This window comes from Malaya genurostris, chromosome 2 (assembly GCF_030247185.1).
Source record: "Malaya genurostris strain Urasoe2022 chromosome 2, Malgen_1.1, whole genome shotgun sequence".
NCBI lineage: Eukaryota > Metazoa > Arthropoda > Insecta > Diptera > Culicidae > Malaya > Malaya genurostris.
This window is the reverse complement of record NC_080571.1, coordinates 80,331,537-80,351,903: the sequence shown is the minus strand read 5'-3', so window position 1 is coordinate 80,351,903 and position 20,367 is coordinate 80,331,537. Positions and strand designations below refer to the sequence as shown.

Sequence of the window (20,367 nt, the reverse complement as noted above, 5' to 3'; positions counted from 1 at the left end):
TAAACTACTTGCATTAAAACTACTTGGCTTGAAAATAAATGCTGGAAGAACATAACAACCATATACCATTCGAACCAGTTCGTCGAGATCGGCAAATGCGTGTTTGACAAAGAATTTCACTCAATTTTTTTCGGAGATGACTCAACCGTTTTCTACAAACTCAGATTCATACGAAAAGTCGTATGCTCCTAAACAAGGTTCCTGAATTATGTTTAGATCCAATTTCTGGTTCCGGAACTACATGTGAAATGTGAAACATCTGATATGTGAAACGAAATGAAAATTGTGGATCCATTTTTCTCGTAGATGGCTGAACCGATCTGAAATTCAAATGAAAAGTTTTAAGTCCCTGTAAAACATCTTGCTTTTCAGTCAGATCCAACTTCCGGTTTAGGGGATACAAGATGATTAGTATAAAACTGTCTATTTCACATAAATTAATCAGGTTTATCGGGTTTACAGATTTGGATAGTCGATAACCAAATAAACTTATTCCAGTTTTAGTGGTATTCAGTTTTCAATTCGGATTTAATTCGCACTACGATTTCTCCAAGATATTTATACTGATTTCCAAACATTTTGAAACAAATGTAAACTAAACAGCTACTCAGGTGAATTTATCTGACTTCGGCTAATTCGATTTTCTAATTCCGGTTCCAGTATCGAATCGTTTCTCAAAGCTCAATCGTTTTCTAAAAAAAGCCAGATCTACGAAGACAAAACTAATTAATATTATCCAATTCTGACTTCCGATTCTGGAGTTACAGTATGATGAATTTTTAAAATTCAAACCGGCCCTGGAAGTACCTTAAATTACCGTAAACTCTAAAGAGGAACTTACTCCGACATATCACGGAATGTTCAATCGATTGTCACACTTTTAGATTCAAATTCGATCCGATTTGCAGTTTCGATATTACAGAGTAATGAATGATTAAAATCTCAAATAACCGCTTAAATCGACGGTCGTTAAAATAATTTCATGAGAACTGAAACACCGATAAATATTCATGCTAAAAACACAATGCGGATTGATAAAAAAGGTATCATCTCACTGCTAGGTGGATTGAGCACGTTTTTATATGAAAGTAGGCTATTTCAGGATACCGCACTCGACTTCTTTTCAAGTTACAGAGCGAATGTTATAGGAAACTCCAAAACTGCTGTACATTTGGGGTAAAACGAGCAGGATGGCGATTCGTGCGGCCATTGTAAACCATTCCATTGAATTCTTTGGACATTTTTACATAAGAAACGCGTTAGTTTGTTGACCTATCTCAATTAGATCATGAATTACAGAATTCTTTACGGGTTTTCATAGATTTTTTTCCCACTGTGCAATTGATGCAAAATAATTTCGAGTGTTGAAAAAAAACTATACAAGCTCAGCAATGCACAGTGGTTCAAAAGCCCAATTTTACACTCACAATTGAATGACTGAAAGCAAAAATCGGATAAGTGCCATTTAGTTTGAAAAACCCATTTAAGTATTTTTGGATGCAAAAACCGGATAAAAATATTGAGAGCAAAAACCGGACATGGATTTTGCAATGCAAGAATCGTTTAAAAACATCTTTTTTTTGCAAGTACCGAATAGGAAAGCTTTGAATGCAAAAACCAGACGAAAACCGTCTAGGTTCTTTCAAAACAAATGTATTTATCCGGTTTTTGCATTCAAAGTTCCGGCATCGAATCGTTTCTCAAAGCTCAATCATTTTCTCAATAAAAAAAATCAAATCGATAAAGACAAAATTAATTAATTTTATCCAATTCTGACTTGCGATTCTGGAATTGTAGGATGATGAATTTTTAAAATTCAAACCGAAATAAAATATGACAGTCCCGAAAATCTTTAAAGTTGGACTCAAAACTATTGCAATTTATTCGGCAAGTCAATTCATGGCTTACGAATCGGTTTGGGTTATGCTGGTTCCTGAATACCGGCTCTAGAAGTACCTTAAATAACCGTAAACTCTGAAGTGAAACTTATTTTAACATTTTTTTTTTACTTTTTTATTTATGACTTCTGGTCAGTCAGTAATTTTTACTTTTTTTTCGGTTTTTAACGATATCAAACTAACTCGAGATTATAAGAGAAGAAAGAATATGAAATCATAGAGCTATGATGCTCTATGATTTCATATTCTTTTTTCTCTTATAATCTCGAGTTAGTATGATATCGTTAAAAACCGAAAAAAAACTTATTTCAACATGTTTAATCGATTGTCACACTTTTAGATTCAAATTTGATCCGATTTGAAGTTTCGACATTACAAAGTAATGAGTGATTTAAATCTCAAATTGCCGCTTAAAACGACGGTCATTAAAATAATGTCATGAGAGCTAAAACACCGACGAATATTCATGCAAAAAACACATGCGGATTTATAAAAAAAGGTATCATCTCACTGCTAGGTGAATTAGGCACGTTTTTATAGGAATAAATGTATCTGAGCAATGAAATATTATTTCCAAGCTAGGTTCAATAAAAAAGCTCATAGGAAGCTACATCCTAAAAGCAGTCTTTTTCGAAATATATGAGAAACTAAATCGAGAAAATGGAAATTTCCTGAGAATATGCCCTTTTACTGTATTAGTCTGGGTTCTCTATCGAAATTTATTATTTTTGTAATCCTCATGAAATTTTGAAAAAATTATTCTTTGGCATCGAAGCAAAATCGCTGGTTTATAGAAATACGACCTGGAAGGATTCTTAATGTCAATAGAATCGTAGAACCAGTCAAACAATGATTCTGTACGCTTATGAGTTGGCTGTGAGGTCTGTTAAAACAGAAGGTTAAATTCCACAAAAGAATTGTAATCGCAAGGAAAAGAACTGGAACGCTATTTTTTATTCGTATTTACACCAACCGGTTTGGTCTCTGACAGTACCCATCCATATTTATACTGTATCCAAAATGACTATCTTAATTCTCATTCTATTCTTTCTTCGCTTCAATGCATTAAGGGGTTATATACCTCCCAGTTCGATAAAAGAATCATAATCTTTTGATTGATCTAGGAAGTAAAAAAATGATTTATTATGATGAATTAAAAAGCATCGAATATTACCTCTACATATTGTTATGTTTTTAAAATTTCTTATAGTTATATGTGGAATATTGTAGATTGTATGCCCCCTACAGCATAACGCTTGCGAAATTGTGGTGTGCAAGGTATCTTAAAAAATTTTTCAAAATTTCCAGGTGTTGGATTTTTCCTAGCAAAAAACATTTTTTGCATAATTGGCAATGTTTTTTCTACAAATATTGATTTTTTTTCAGAAAAAAACATTGCCAATCACGAAACTTTTTTTACGCTAGCTCACGAACTCGTTCACGAACTAGCTGTAGTAATTAGGAACAACACCTGGAATTTTGGAATCAATTGATTCATTAGTTTTGGAGATATCGTGCTCATCGCAAATGACTACAAAATAAAAAGTGTTTTGCGCAAACAACAAAACACCTCACTACAACTAAATACTTTAGTGGATGAAATGAAAGGGAAAACAACAATAAATTTAGTATGATAGGGTAAGGGCTCCCTATTTCATCTCATTTGTAAAGACGTTGCCTTAAAAACCTGATTCAGCCACCAAAATCACTACGATTTTTTTCATATTTCTGCTTTATTCGCCTTGCTCAACATTGGGAATTGATTTACATTCCTTAGAAATTAAAATAATAATTAAAAAATCAGCTAAAAACACTGCTAAAATGTCACTACTGTGCTCCTAATTTCATCTCAAAGGTTTCATATTCATCCTATCGTTGATCCTTTATTCATCCCATAAATTAGCAATGGCGACAGCAATCAAAACCAAAATATTGCACTGTTACACTCTCAGGTTCAAAATGTCAGAATTTTCGTTAAAAAGGGCCTAATGCCAACTATGACACAACACACGATATTTTAAAAAAACAGTTAGGAATCATTTCGACGTTTAAAATTTTTTGGATCGTTTTTATTACCTTTCGTTACCTTTACTCTGCAGTTAATTTGGAGAACTTAAAAAATAAACAAAATAAGAATTGTTACTGTTTAGGCATTAGTCCTTCTAAAAACAAAATGCAGAATCAGAGATGCCAATCATTCATACAGATTTATCTGTTTTGTATAGATTTTTGCGTTCGTGTTCGTTTAATACGAACACTGATGAACATTTATATTAAAATTTAAAACCAATTTGAATTTGATTTGAATTTGATTCATTTTATTAGTGAAAACAGATAGAGCCGATACATATTTTCTATGAAAATATCTGGCATCTCTGTGCACAGCCGATGAAACACACACATTTACCAGTGTTATGTTGACGTATAGCGGAAAGAAACCAGTGCTACTAGATTTGCACAATGGTTATTTGATTAGTATTTAACACGATCTATTTGGTGATGTTAGAATCCGAAACAGTTTTATTTATATATAAATATCAATGATATAATTAAACTAATGTCACGGATACCAAAAATACTTATTGATGATAATTTAAAGAAGAAAAAATAAATTTAAAAAACTTGGCAACCTTGCGATACGAAATGAGATGAAAACAAAGCTCAATCAGGTGAATTAAGTGCAAATTTTCATCTCATATTTTTCATTGCTTTTATTGCTTATCAGGTAATTTCAGAAGTCTTTAATCGTTGAATAAACAAGTGGAAAGTGAATATTATTAACTATAAAGTCATCCAACATTGAATAGTTGTGTAATTATGTGAAATAGTGATCATGTTTTGAGACGAATCGATTAAGGAGTGTATCGAAAAGTAGTTAGCAACATTAATTATTGTATAAAAAAGCGAAAAAAAAAACATATTTTGACATCAGTTTTCGATATATTGTAGAAAAATTACATTTTTATGCATTTCACTGATTATATTGAAGAAAATCCTAGTTTCTGTGAAACGCTCGCACTTTTTACTTGACATTCTCCATTAAATTCTGCACAGTTACTTTTGTGACTTTCCTGGTGGCAGCTGCCCAGTTTTTTTTAACTCCTGCATGTTTAGGGACACTGTACCTTCCTTCCGAAAGTGCCGCTTGACAATTGCCCAACACCTTTCAATTGGCCGAAAATCCGGGCAGTTCGTAGGTTTGATGTCCTTTCCCACGAATTGTACATTATTTTTTGACAACCACTGTAGAACGGAGTTGGCGTAGTGGGCTGAAGCCAAATCCGGCCAGAAAAGAGGAGGAGCCTTATACTTTCTGTACAGTGGCAGCATTCTCTTCTTCAAACATTCTTCCTCGTACAACTTGGCGTTCATTGTGCCCTTCGTGAAGAAAATCGACGACCGCAAACCACAGGTACAAATTGCATGCCAGACCAACACATTCTGCCCAAACTTTTCCATCGCCACCGTGGTGTCAGCGTCGTCCAGGTCCTGGTACACCGATTTCGTATAATATTGCGGTCCGGGCAGCGCTCGAGAGTCTTCCTTGGCGTAGGTTTCGTCGTCGATCAGGATGCATCCGTCTTTATTCTGTAGAGTCCGGTTATACAGTTTTCGCGCTCTTGTTTTGGCCTGAACTTGCTGTACCAGGGACTTTTTCGGCACCTTCTGTTTCTTGTACGTTTTCAGGAAGTTCCGAACTTTGATCCGTTGAATCATCCCAATGCTGGTATTGAACTGCTTGGTCAAATCCCGCGTCGACCCCGATGGATTTTTGCTGATGTACTCAACCACTTTTAAGTCGTTTTTCCTACCGGATCGGGGCAAACCCTCCATGGAAAGGGTCTTACCGAACTTCTCGATAATATTTTTGACACTGGTGTGGTGCACTTTCACCCGTTTTGCAATTTCGTTGTACGTGACACCACTTTCTGAGCACCAAGTGTGCAGAATTTTCTTTCGCGTTTCCGAATCAATTCGACTCATCATTGAAACGATAAACCAATCGATTGCGCAGCTGTTATTGTCATGTAAACCAACATGTCACCGCAAATACGCTGCAAAAAATTAAGCCATTTCAGAGTAATAACTGTTTTAATGTTGCTAATTACTTATCGATACACTCCTTAGTAAATATACAGAAACATGATGAATTGTAAAACTTCAGACGAAACTGGTTCCTAAATCAAAAAGTGAGTTTATTTTAAATGAAAAAACTGACGTCTCGAACGAAACAAGTTTCGGCTTACTGGCCGTACAGATTGTGGTAATTTGAAGGGGAAAAAGTTTGCCTTTACCCCCAAATTTATGCTAGGTGCACATAACCATTTTTACTTAAGTTTACGTTTCGTATTCGACTCATCAGTACGGCTAGTAAGCCGAAACTTGTTTCGTTCGAGACGTCAGTTCAGACGTTACACTTCTTGTGTACAAAAAAGTGTCTTGTAAATAGCATTAACTTTACGTCTTCTCAGCGGATTATGTTGATCCGGAGGTTTGCGTCATCAGTTCAACATAATCTGCTGACGCACCTAGCATAAATTTCTGGGTAAAGGCAAACTTTTTCCCCTTCAAATTACCACGATCGTTGAAGGCTTTTTTTTTAACTATTTTGTTGAATTGGAAAGTGTGGCAAAACCTAGAATAAATGTTCTAAAACGTTCCACAGTTTTGTTCAGGTACGTTTAAAGATATGATTAATGTTCAAAGTTATGAGGTGAAGGAATGAGATGAAAATTGAAGCTGAGATGAAATAGGGAGCCCTTACCCTATATTGTCTTGATATGTTTTCCGTATACTTTTCTTCCCAATTATTTAATCGGCCACATAATTCAACTTTATAAAAACAAGTACTGAGCATTGCTTTAGAAAAAGGTTTTAACCATGAATTTTAGTTTCTTGTAGGTTAAAAATTCATTGTCACTTTTTCATTAAATGCATTTTTGATGACTCAATTATTTTATCACATATTTTCCACTCTATGACCGAACGAAAAAATTACTTTGCATGCAACGTTTCAACTGCAAAATTGCACCCTTCTTCTGCTGACGGCACAAATAACTTTTGATCCTGCTCGGCCTGTACGAAAAAAAAAAACAATCATCCACGCACGAACGTTCGCACGTCTGGAAACCGCCATGGTGGCAAAACCAAAACACAAAACAATCGAAAAAAAATTTTGTTCTACCAAATGGAATGGACCGCTGCATCATCCTGCCTTCCCCATTAACCGCACAGCATCCGCCGAGCAGAACAATGTGCGCGAGAAAAACGAGAGGAATCTCAAAGGTAGGTGGCAGACTGCATCACACACCAATTGTTTTATTGCATGGTCGAGTGCCTGATTAATTAGCTATCGTGGACTGCGGTTCGCCGCGCGTACACCCAAACATACACACACACACACCCACAAACGGTATCCTGATACCGTGGAAACGGATTCGTTACAATGTAGAAGTGAGTTGATAAAAGGTGCCACTAATTGAAATGGATTCTTGCAGCTTCACACAAACCAGCCGCAACTCGGGAGATTCAATTATTTGCTAGAATAAATCGGGGCTCACGGTTGATCATTTCTTGGAATTTCAAATTAATTCAAGTTCGCTCACCTTCAAAAATAAATCCTGTAAGTTTCACATCAATACATTTGTTTCCATTGGAAAGTTTAGTAAATCCAATCAATCTATTTACCAAGTTTATGAAAATTCCGATTTCGATTGCATATTCAATGAACCTACTGGTTTCAGTGGTGAGCACCCAGACATCCCAGACCAGCAATAAAGAAAACCAATTTCATCATTAGGAATTCATTCATTCCCAATTAAAAGGGCCTTCCCGGGTCGACACTCGCTTCTACGCTCTCGAGGATCCATTATTGAACTCTGATTACTCCCAATCCGAATTTAATTAAAAGCACCCGAACCGCGTGCAATAAACGACGTGTATTTCTATTTATTTTTTTGGCTTGTTTTCGTTTGTTTGTTTCACACAGCCAGCAGCACCAGTGATCTGACCGTCGGAACGCCCCGAAACCAGACCGTGTCGGGCATGCCGGATCCGATGGATATCAACGCCAAGCTGCTTAACGTAAGTATTTCACAATGCGATTTAATTGAATAAAACTCAGAAAGTTCAGCGAAGCCCGCGTACCACAATGTGGATCCGGTCAGTTCCGTTTGTAGACTGACACTGCAAACCGTCGGAATGTTGCCCAGTTCTCGTTGTTGAATCTGCACAATTGGCGGGTATAGAAATTGGGATTCTCTACGATATGCATGGTAGAAGGGGAAATGGGGCACAAGGACCGGAATATGATGGTAATGAGAGCAATCAAAACTTGTTAATACGATTGCCGTTTTTTATTTAATCGGTTTACTGGATTTACTGATCCTTAGTGCAGTAATCCGTTTCCGTTGGGTGTTCATAAATTGAAAAACCAAATGCAACGAGTTAACCGATACAGTTTTTATACGTTCAACTGAACTGTGGCTTTGGTCTGATTTCAAGAGTGAAGAGTGGCTTTGGTCTGATTTCAAAAATCTTTTGATAATCCACCTAGTCGGGTAATAATACCTATCTCTTGCCATTCAAGCAAACTTTTTTTTCCCTAAATACGATTATTTCTTAAGGCAGTTTACATAAGTTTTTCTTCGCCGTAGCATCACTTTTACATATAATGCTTATCCTAATACAATACTAATATAGTCACAACAATTTGAGTTTAATTAAACATATTCCTCTTTTATTTCTTAACTATCATATTATTTGAACCAAACGAATAACTACTATAAATTATAAAATAGGTTGAAATTTTTATACATTTTGTTGTATTTCATAACCAGTAATAAGTTTGTTTTTATCAGCACATCATTTTTATTAAAATTTTGTTATTGGATGAACTAATGGATGCAGTAGGAGTCAGAACTAACCCTCAAAAGGGTCAATTTTTAAATTAAAACTTCAATTGTCTTTATGAAATGATAAAGAAGTTTCATGTAAGAAAGGTCACGACAAGCAAGAATGTCTCGAAGTGGGACATTGGATAGTCTACCTTGGGTACGCAAGGAATTTAATAGTTGAGATCTGACATCACGATACCTTACCTTACCTAACAGCTATAGGCCTGGGGTGTCCTTTGCTGTATCAAGCTAACGTCTCCACATAACTCGGTCCATGGCTGCTCGTCGCCAGCCACTCAAGGCACGGGCGCTTCTGAGATCGTCCTCCACTTTATCGATCCATCTTGCTCGCTGCGCTCCTCTTCTTCTTGTACCAGTCGGATTAGATTCAAGAACCATTTTCACTGGGCTGTCGTCCGACATCCTTATGACATGCCCAGCCCATGGTAGACGTCCGATTTTAGCTGTCCGTACGATGGGTGTTTCTCCTAGCAGCTGTTGCAATTCGTGATTCATACGCCGTCTCCACGTTCCGTCTTCCATCTGCACTCCGCCATAGATGGTCCTCAGTATCTTTCTTTCGAAAACACTGAGGGCGCGTTGGTTCTCTGCCAACATAGTCCAGGTCTAATTAGCGTTTTGTAGATGGTCAATTTCGTGCGGTGGCGTACTTTTCTCGATCGGAGGGTTTTTCTGAGTCCAAAGTACGCACGATTTCCTGCCAAAATACGTCTATGAATTTCTCTGCTGGTGTCATTATCGGCGGTCACCAAATACACGAACTCATCAACCACCTCGATATCGTCACCGTCTATCAATATTCGTGGTGGGAGGCGTAGTGTTTCTTCTCTAGAGCCTCTTCCTCTCATGTATTTTGTTTTCGACGCATTTATGGCCAGTCCGATACGCCTAGCTTCAGCTTTCAGTCCGATGTAGGTTTCCATCATCTTCTCAAGGTTACGTGTCACAATATCAATATCGTCAGCGAAGCTAAAAAGTTATACGGACTTTCGGAAGATTGTGCCACTCGTGTCGATCCTCGCTTTTCGAATCACACCTTCCAGGGCAATATTGAACAAGATACAAGAAAGTCCATCTCCTTGACGTAGCCCTCTCCGAGATTCGAAGGGGCTCTAGAGCGTCCCAGATACTCGGACGTAGCACATCACTCTATCCATCGTTGCTTTGACCAATCGCGTCAGTTTATCCGGGAAACCGTATTCGTGCATTATCTGCCATAGCTGTTCTCGATCGATTGTGTCGTATGCCGCTTTTAAGTCAATGAATAGGTGAAGCGTAGGTACGTTGTGTTCACGACACTTCTGGAGTACTTGTCTTATCGCGAATATGTGATCCGTAGGGGCGCGGGCTTCAGATCACGATTCTCCACGCATGTCCAAACGACATGATCAATATCGCGATAGCCTTCGCCACAAGCACAATGATATGTTTCGGAAAGTCCAATTCGAAGAAGGTGTGCATCTAACGTGTAGTGATTGGACATGAGTCTGGACATCAAACGAATGAAATCCCTAGTCACATCCAGTCCCTTGAACCATGCCTTTGTCGATATTTTAGGAATAATTGAGTACATCCACCGTCCCAGATCATCTCTATCCCAAGAAGCTTGCCAGCTGGCAAGTGTTCTTTGGCGAGTCGCGCTATAGAATTCGTTGAAAGCAATCGGTCTCTCATAAATTTCACCCTCAATTGCACCACGTTTGGCTAAAATATCGGCTATTTCATTGCCTGGAATGGAGTAATGAGCCGGGACAAAAACTATTGTGATTTAATATTTATTATTCAATATGACGTTCAGGCACTGTTTTATATTGCCGAAAAACGGTTCATTTTTGCCAGAAGCGTTTGAGCGAATGGCTTCAATTGCGCTCTGGCTATCTGTGAAGAGGAAATAATGGTTTGGAGATAATGTGACGATTACACTCAAGCTATAATGAACTGCTGCTAACTCTGTTATATAATCAAATGCAGGTTCTTGAAGCCGAAACATTAGTGTTGAATATACCAAACTCAGTAGCCTCTTTAATTCGTGATCCGTCCATGTAAAATATTTTCTCAGAGTCAATATGCCAGAACTTAATTGAAAATATTTTTGAGATTTCGATCGAGCGTAGGTGTTCCGGGATTCCACGCACTTCGCGCTGCATGGATGTGTCGAAAAATAAAGTTGAGTCAGGAACATTTAGGGGGCTGTCACGGATAGGAATATATCTTGATGGGTTGATTTCCTGTGACATGTGATTAAAATATACTGTCATGAATTTTGTTTGAGATCGAAGCTCGACTAGTCGTTCGAAATTATTAATTACCATGGGATTCAGCACCTCACATCTTATTAGCAGTCGCGATGAAAGCTCCCAAAAACGATCTTTCAATGAAAGAACTTCCACCAGAACTTCAAGACTCATTGTATGTGTCGAATGCATGTAGCCTAAGGCGATTCGCAAACAACGATACTGAATTCGCTCAAGTTTAATAATATGAGAGTTTGCAGCGGAACGAAAACAAACGCATCCATATTCCATCACTGAAAGTATCGTTGTTCGATACAATTTTATTAGATCTTCCGGATGAGCACCCCATCAAGATCCTGTTATTGTTCGAAGAAAATTTACTCTTTGTTGGCATTTCGTTATCAGATACCTAATGTGTCCTCCCCACGTACATTTGGAATCGAACCACACCCCGAGGTATTTAAAAGTTAAAACCTGTTGGATCATTCTTCCCAACATATGGAGCTGAAGCTGCGCGGGATCATGCTTTCTTGAAAAGACGACTAACTCTGTTTTCTCCGCAGAGAATTCGATACCAAGATGAACAGCCCAAACGGACAAGTTATCTAAGGTATCTTGCAATGGTTTATGCAGATCAATAGCTTTTGGTCCAGTAACTGAAATTACGCCATCATCTGCCAATTGTCTTAGTGTACATGGGGTTACGTAAAAATTATAAAGGAGAGGTCACGTAAAAATTATAAAGGAGCGGACTGATGCATGAACCTTGCGGTAGAACCATGTAGCTAATTCTGAATGTTGCCAAATCGCCATGTGAAAAATACATGCATTTCTCTAACAAAAGATTGTGCAAATAATTATTTATAATCGCTGGAAGTCCATGTTGATGAAGCTTGTCTGAAAGAACATCAATACACGGAACCCCTCACGATCGTGAAACAACCAAAATATTAGTTGTTTTTCTGATTTTGATTGATTAAAATTTGGTACAACTAATCGATTGTTGTTTTTTCTAAACTGTCATTTTTGTTTTTCGATCAACAGAAACGATGGTTGAAATAACAAAATTTTTGGTTGAAAAATAGATGCTGTTAGTTAGTCAAGACACACACCTTTCAATTTCAATAAAGATTTTAGTTACAACAATCGACCTTGTTTTTGATTTAACAGTTATGTGGGTTGAAAAAATTCAAACGCATACTATTCACGTGGTCTAGTTTTGGTTAAGCACGTTTTGTTAATTGCAATATCTCTAACGGCTATCAGTTCTGTGCATAGCACTACTTTATATCAATCGTTACTTCTTGTAACACCAGAGCAGTAAAGATGTAGATAATTTATTATCACATTAATATTCTGACAACTAGTATTATGATAAACATTAATTTACTATCATTCAAAAGTTACTCTTCACGAGTTTTACAAACGTAAAATAATCGAATTTCGTTTCATGGAAATGTTTAAGAAACGCATTTGAATTTCAACTAAAGTAATGGTTGATTTTTCATTGCGATTTTTGTTTTGCTTTGTGCTGTTTTTGACATTAGACAGCATTAAAAACAACATATTTTTCATCTACTTCAATATGTGCAAATGAAATAGCAAATTGGTTGAATCAACTAATTATTAGATAAAACAACAACTGCAAAAATCAACAATTGCGAGATCGTATTTTTTTTATTGGAGGGCTTTCCGTGTTGAAACTGAATCAAATGCTTCTTCATGTATAAAAATACAGATGCCATTGGTTGTTTTTGAGTGAAGGCAATTTGGATGTCAGACGAAAGTAATGCAAGGCAATCATTCGTCCCTTTATTTCTACGGAAACCAAACTGAGTATCTGACAACAAACCGTTCGTCTCGACCCAAGTGTCGAGACGTCGAAGAATATTTTTTTTGAACAGTTTTCTGATGCAGGACAACATTGCAATGGGTCTGAATGAGTTGTGATTGGAAGCTGGTTCCCTCGGCTTTTGAATGGCGATAACTTTCACTTGTCTCCAGTCAGGTGAAACAATATTTTGCTCAAAAAACTTGTTGAACAATTCCAACAAACGTCTTTTTGCGAGGTCAGGCAGATTATTCACAAAGTTGAATTCAATTCTGTCCGACCCTGGAGCGTTATTGTAGCAAGACATGATTGCTATGGAAAATTCCATCATTGAAAAGGAACTATCAATGGAACCATTATTTGGAGAAGACTCCCTAATAATGCTATGCGTAGGAACAGAATCTGGACTAACTTTCCTCGCAAAATCAAATATTCATCGATTCGAGTATTCCTCACTCTCATTTCCTACGTTACAATTCCTCATTCGTCTGGCCGTATTACAAAGAGTGCTCATTGAGGTTTCTCTTGACAAACCTTCGACAAAATATCTCCAACAGCTACATTTCTTTTTGGCCCGAAGTATGCTTTTGTACTTGGTATCTAAAGTCAAGAATTTTTCCAAATTCTGAGGAGTTCTTCCTCCTCATTTTAAAAACGTCTTGAAAGCATTTTGTTCCGCGTGTTTAGCATCTGAGCACTCTTTGTCCCACCAAGGGTTTGGAGGACTTCTGTTAGACGGTGGGCCAAGAAATCGTTTGGTTTGTGCTTATTCTGCGGCCTCCAGAATCGAACAAACGAGGAAGTCATATTCTTCAAGTGGGGGGAGCTCTTCCGTTGAATTCAAAATACTTGAGATACTACTTTGGTATTTAATCCAGTCAATATTTTTTTGTCAAATCATATGAAATATTAACTGAATTAGCAATGCCTTTGTTACTGCTAATTGAGATGATGATTGGTAAATGCTCGCTACCGTGTAAATCAGAAAATACTTTCCAGGTGCAATCTATGCGAATTGAAGTCGAGCAAAGAGATAAATCTAATGCACTTGGACGTACAAGAGGTCTTGGAATCCGTGTCATGCTACCCATATTTAATACTGTCATGCTAAAATTGTCCCAAATATTATATATTAAAGATGATCTGCTATCATTGTAAACGGATCCCCACATCATTCCGTGCGAATTGAAATCTTTCAAAATCAATCGTGGAGCAAGGAGGGCTTCGATTATTTCATTAAGCTGTCGTTGTCCAACTTGTGCTCTAGGAGGAATATATTCCGATGCTATGCAAATGTCCTTTCCTTTAATGTTTATTTGACAAGCAACAACTTCTATACTAGAAGTCGTAGGAATGTTTAATCTATAAAACGAATAGTTTTTCTTAATTCCTAAAAGCACTCCGCCATACGGAGAGTCTCTATCGAGACGTATAATGTTAAAGTCATTAAAATTTAAGGCTATATTTGATGTAAGCCATGTTTCTCACAAAGCAAATACATCACACTTCTGACTATGCAACAAAACTTTAAATGAATCAAGTTTTGGCATGATGCTTCTACAATTCCACTGCAGGACAGTGATTGAATCATTTGCGGCGGATGATAAATTATCCATCAAATGATACAAAACCTGAGAGAACGGACCATGGAGCTGATAACTGTTTCAAAAAAGTTCTAGCTATTGGAAGGAATGCCGTTATGATGGTCTTTAGAGGTTCAATTCTACAATTCCACTGCAGGACAGTGATTGAATCATTTGCGGCGGATGATAAATTATCCATCAAATGATACAAAACCTGAGAGAACGGACCATGGAGCTGATAACTGTTTCAAAAAAGTTCTAGCTATTGGAAGGAATGCCGTTATGATGGTCTTTAGAGGTTCAGAAATATTGAATGCTGCGAAAATCCATTCTACAATTTCCGAAAACTTCAGTAATCCTGTTGGTGAATGTGAAACGGAGCCCACTGGATTATTGTCTTTTCTTGTGCTAGTTCCAGGATTGGTTTGTGAATTTGACAAACCAGGAGGCACAGTTTTTGGTTTTAAATTTGGCTTTTTAGATTTAACACGGGGATCTTTTTTTGAAGGTGTAGTTTTAGGTGTCTCTCTTGGTAATTTGGGGGGGACTTCTTCCCCTTAACAGAAATTTGAAATTTTCATCAGAGTCAGATTCCTCTGGCTCTAGATTTGAAGAACCGATTCCTGTTTCGAGTGGAGGACATCAATGATCGTTTTAAGCATTTCTGCATGTGTGCGCTAAGACCGTGCTTTTAAAGATAGCTTCATTTTGTCTTTGCACAACTTGAATGCAGCGCATACTGAAAGATCATCATGAGGACTCTCCCCACAATAAACACAATATCAATATCTTTTTCGCAAAGATTATCCTTATGAGGCCCTTGACATTTTATACATTTAGATTTATTACTTCAATAAGTAGCTGTATGTCCGAATTTTTTACAGTTCGTGCAATTCATAACATGCGGTACGAAAAGCCGAACGGTTAGACGAATTTTATCGATATAGACATGGCTAGGCAACGCGGATTCGGCAAATGTTACTCGAAACGAATCCGAGGGACGATAAGACTTAATTCCATCATCAATAGATGCTGAGTACAATAATTGCTTGCACTCGAGTATCTTAACTCCCTCAAGCATGGAGTTTTTAAAACGACCAACTCCATTTTTAAGTAAATCATCGGCTGGCAGACTTGCTTCCATGACAATACCGTCAATTTCCACCTCATTCGATGGAATGTAAACTCTATATTCAATAGTAAATAATATACAGCTTACAATATCGTTTGCCTCTTCCAAGTCGTTAACAATAACTCGAATTTTATCTCTATTAATTTTAGAGTTTTCTACAACTTTTGAAAAACGTGATGTCAATTCCTTTGTAAAATGCATCAAATTTGAAGCCTTTTCTTTTCGTCGAAAATAGATTATCCATGGTCCAGTGGTACCCTCTGGATAATGTTTAGCCCTTGGAGAAATTAAGATTTTACTTGTATCCGGAATCGGATTCGGATGATCTTCCATGCGATCATCCATTACATTAACTGTATTTTTTTTGCAAATAAATAATATCAAAATGAAAACTTATGTATAGTAAAAATTTCAGTTATAAGAAATATAAAAAAAATAAATTAAATTAAATCTACCTTGTTGCTGTTGTCTCTGTTCCTCTATCGTAAAGAACGACGTGAAGCTCATCCAACGATTTCCAATTGGCAGTCTTTTGGTATCGTTTCCTGCTATCTCAGTTGCTTTGCCGTCGTTGTGGTCACCACTGAACTTGGTGTGCTGCCTGTACCTGACCCCAGGTACAGTGCTTTTGCTCTTGGTGGCGATCAAATGTGATGCTTGCAGTGCTACACTCACGATATATATGCTTTAGCACCTCTGTGCCTTTGCACCCCTTCGTCTCCGCACCTTTATGCGATGGCACCTCTGTGCGTATGACCATTAGGGTGGGACAAAATAATGATTTCAGCTCCACTAAACTTTTCCTGTTTCTTTTGGGTCCAGGATGTGCTAGATGTATTAAGGAATGAGCCACTGCTCGGACCTTGTGCCGGTTTTCCTTCAATAACTTTTCCTACAAACGTCGGATTGTTTTGCGGTCTTCTAAAGTTTTTTTCTTCGTAAAGTTTCCTACGAAAATAACATATGCACTGATTTTTAGAGTTAATAAGTTGATCTCCAGCCGATTTTTTTTGTAAAAAAATTAATTTCGTGATACTAAATCCTATACAAACTTTAAACCTTGGGTGCGAAAATACAGTTTCTCCGATCGAGCTAAAATTTTGCATGGTGCTTATGGGACCCAAAAGAAACAGGAAAAGTTTAGTGGAGCTGAAATCAATATTTTGTCCCACCCTAATGACCATCCCGTTCGTTGCTAGCCTTCCAGTCGGGAAACGCCCCGAATATTGCCTTGGCGATTAGCACCAGCAGTTTTAACTACCTGCAGCAGCTTTCATGATGCTGTGGAAATAATAATGTCCTAAGTATTTTCATAACGAGAAGGGTATAGTAAGTGTTTATATTGACAGGAGCCTGAGGTATTGTTAATCGAATGTGACGAGGAACGTTAATTCAACTAGGTTATGAGCATATATACTTTTCGGAACTCAGAGGTTATTAAGAAGGTATTTAAGGAGAGAAAGGTGCTTTAAATGCTCCTAACAAAACGGATAAAACATAACAAGGACAATTTATAGAATTTTTGTGGTCTTCGCTTCATGAAACATCTCCGAGCAACACCTTTAACTCAGCTAGTAGAATTAATTGTTAATATCATAAAAGTTTTTAATATCTATATTAAATATTTTTGAATCCTACCATTAACTATGTGTAGCACAATTGTTTGAAATTTGATAGTAACAAGCTTTCACGACTGATTTTTCAATCAAAATAATTTGAAATGTTGAAGTTTTGAATATACGAAAATGTTTTAGTCCTGGAATTACACGTCTGTAAACTAAAGCTTTAGACTATGGGACTAACTGTCTGTCTGAAGATTCATATTAACTATACTACTAATTGAAACAGGATTATTTGGCATTTCTGTATCAACAAACGCCACATTCAAATAAAAAATAAAAAATTTGAATGACTGGTAAAGTTTGGAAGTCCGAAATAAGTCTAATTAAAATATTTTTGTGCGGAGTTGATGATGTCCAAAAAACCATTTGAAAATTTCGTTCCACGTCTAGCCTCCGAAATGACTAAACATTATCTCCACTCACTTACCATCCCTGCAGGAAACAAATCAACGCTCCCTCAAGCGCACCCACAACGATCCAGCCCTGCTCTACCGCGGTCCGGGCGGGGTTGAGCTACCGAAGGACATTCTGGACGAACTGAGTCAGTTCACAAGTAAGAAGAAAAATGGCATCATCGATGTTTATTGGCTTTACGACGACGGCGGTCTGACGCTGCTGCTGCCATACATCATCAGCACCCGACGGAACTGGAGCGCCTGCAAACTGCGGGTGTTCGCCCTGGCAAACCGAAAAGCCGAACTGGAGTTCGAGCAGCGGAACATGGCCAGTCTGCTGGCTAAGTTCCGTATAGATTACTCGGACCTTAAGCTGCTGCCGGATGTAACGAAAAAACCGGAACAGAGCACCGTGAACTTCTTCAAGGGATTGATAAAGGACGTTACGGGCGAGGAACCGGGTAATGAAATGAGAACGTTTTCTGTTTTTTTATTTCGTTATTTCACTCATTAACACATTTTCTTTCGGGCTAGGTCAAATCTCCGAAGCCGAACTGTTGGCGGTTCAGGACAAAACCAATCGTCATCTAAATTTGCGTGAATATTTGCTGGAGCAATCAACTAAATCGGATCTGGTTGTCATGACGCTTCCGATGCCACGGAAGGAAGTCGTTACTGCCCCACTCTACATGGCCTGGCTGGAAACACTGAGCCAAGGGCTGCCTCCGTTTTTGTTCGTCCGAGGCAATCAGACCAGTGTGCTGACGTTCTACTCCTAGTGGAACCGGAGTCTACGGACGTAGTAGTATTGCAGTCCGGTTCGGTCCGGTCCGGTCCGGTCCGGTCCAGGACAGGACAGGAGGTGCACAAACAGCACAAACTGTTGAACTTACATTATCTCTGTTTAGAAAGTTTTATAGTGTTGATTACTCATGATACATTTCACTTTTATTTCTTCGTGACGATTCCAGCATTAGTTTTACCCAGCAAAGTAATTTATTTCATGTTTCCACCACGAGAGTTATATCCTCTCAACGGGGCTTGAAGTTCGGTTCGAGAAGGGGGAGGCACGCGGATATTCACTGAATCCGGCAAATGGCAGAATATTCAAACGTATGAATGATGTTTTCAAATGAAATAATCTGCACACCGTCACCCACCTCCCCACTGCTACCCTTCGTCGAATCGTATCTCAAGCAAGGATACCTTCCCGTTTTCCATCCAAGTAGGCCACGGTCTACCTGATACTAGAATAAGGAAAGTTTAACAACCCCCTGTCAGACAGTATTGCATTTCACGGAGCAAAGTATCACCACACAGTTGTTATAATTTAACTTTTTAATATGTATAGAAATAATTATAATCACGAACCAGCTGCATAGTGCAAACGTTGACGAGGCTGTCGCGCCAGCCACTAAGCTGTAATAAAACACTCGTAAGAAGCTTTACGAAGCGAATCGGAATTATATATATATTATTATTATATCGTTTAAGCGAATCGGAAATCCTTTCTGAAGTTTCTATTGAAATAAATTCACGTTCAAATATTCACAATCAATTTTGCCGCCTCCTGGTAATCCCAGGAGGAGGTAAAATTTTTTCTGATGATCCGCTTAAATTGTTCTAATAGCTGTTTATCTTCGTTGGTGGGACATCGCTTTCATTTCATTTCGTTTCCATTGGATTTCAAAAGTTTTCAAAAGCAAAACCGATTATTATCAAACTTGGCTTATAGCAATTCCACTAACTTGCCTTCCATGGATCGGATAGATATGGTAATTGTTTCGTTTGTTTTTCTTTTACCGGTTCACCAACCGCTCAAACACATTTTGATTCATGGAAAGCGCTGCCAAAAGTTTTCATTCCCCTTAATTTAATTGCAAACTTCCATCAGCACCAGTAGCCAGTCTAGGCAGCTGATGGAGTTCGGTTTCGCAACATGACGCAACCAGCAATAAGCTTCCTAGCGCTTCTTTTCACACTAACTGCTGACTGGAGAGATACGTCACAGAATGTTACCGAGTGCCGTAATTTCTCGTTATCCATCGAGCACAGGGGGCTCGCAAAATGTTGCCGTCAGCTCGACCATAACCGACAAGCAAGAAAAAAAATGTTTATGAGGCACATAGTTATGTATGTACATCTTTTATCCCTAAAACGGGGGCACAATATTTACACAAACGATTCATTCACAATAAGGCATGCACCACACATTGTTGGCCCATTTTGAACGTCATCGTGCAAAGAGTACATTTATTAATGAACTTTTTGGGGAACTGTTTACTTCGAAACTGTAGATTAAAAATATACTGTATTAATTTGACAAACATGTGCGTTCGAGTAAACATCTATCGAAGCAACCCTGTCAAAAGTTTGGCTTCCGAGGGGAAATTTCCAACAGTAAAGGATTTCATTTACGTAATCTGTGGCCGATAGACAGGAGAGTTAGAGAATTAAGATATACTTTTTTTTAAATGAATAGGTGCTTCAACTGTTCCTGGAAGTTTCATTTTAGTAGAACCAAAAGAAAGCCAATCTCAATTACAATGAAAACAACCTTGACTCACGAAGTGATTGACGATTGCTGTTGTTACTTATGTAAAAATTACTGCCAAATTTGAATTATAACCCGAAGGCTTTTCAACAGCCTGGATTATCTGTTAGTCTCATAAAGGATTACCTCGATTACCAGTGCGTTAAAACTGAAAATGATAGTTATGGCCGTTAACTGTCAGCATATCCCTTCTCATTCATT

General features: G+C 37.8%; 1 protein-coding gene across 6 annotated transcripts in view; it reads left to right on the top strand.

Moving 5' to 3' along the window:
• The window catches only part of LOC131432352 (bumetanide-sensitive sodium-(potassium)-chloride cotransporter), a 251,080-nt gene extending 230,972 nt beyond the window's left edge, over nt 1-20,108 (top strand). For 5 of the 6 annotated variants that reach the window (XM_058598569.1, XM_058598571.1, XM_058598567.1 and 2 more), the window contains 4 exons: nt 7,134-7,184; nt 7,888-7,982; nt 17,656-18,073; nt 18,147-20,108. In XM_058598569.1, coding sequence (XP_058454552.1) covers nt 7,134-7,184; nt 7,888-7,982; nt 17,656-18,073; nt 18,147-18,391 — 809 coding nt within the window. In that variant the 3' untranslated portion in view covers nt 18,392-20,108. The remainder of the gene's footprint in view (nt 1-7,133; nt 7,185-7,887; nt 7,983-17,655; nt 18,074-18,146) is intronic. The other variant, XM_058598572.1, reaches the window with a different exon arrangement.
• The last annotated feature ends 259 nt before the right edge of the window (nt 20,109-20,367 follow it).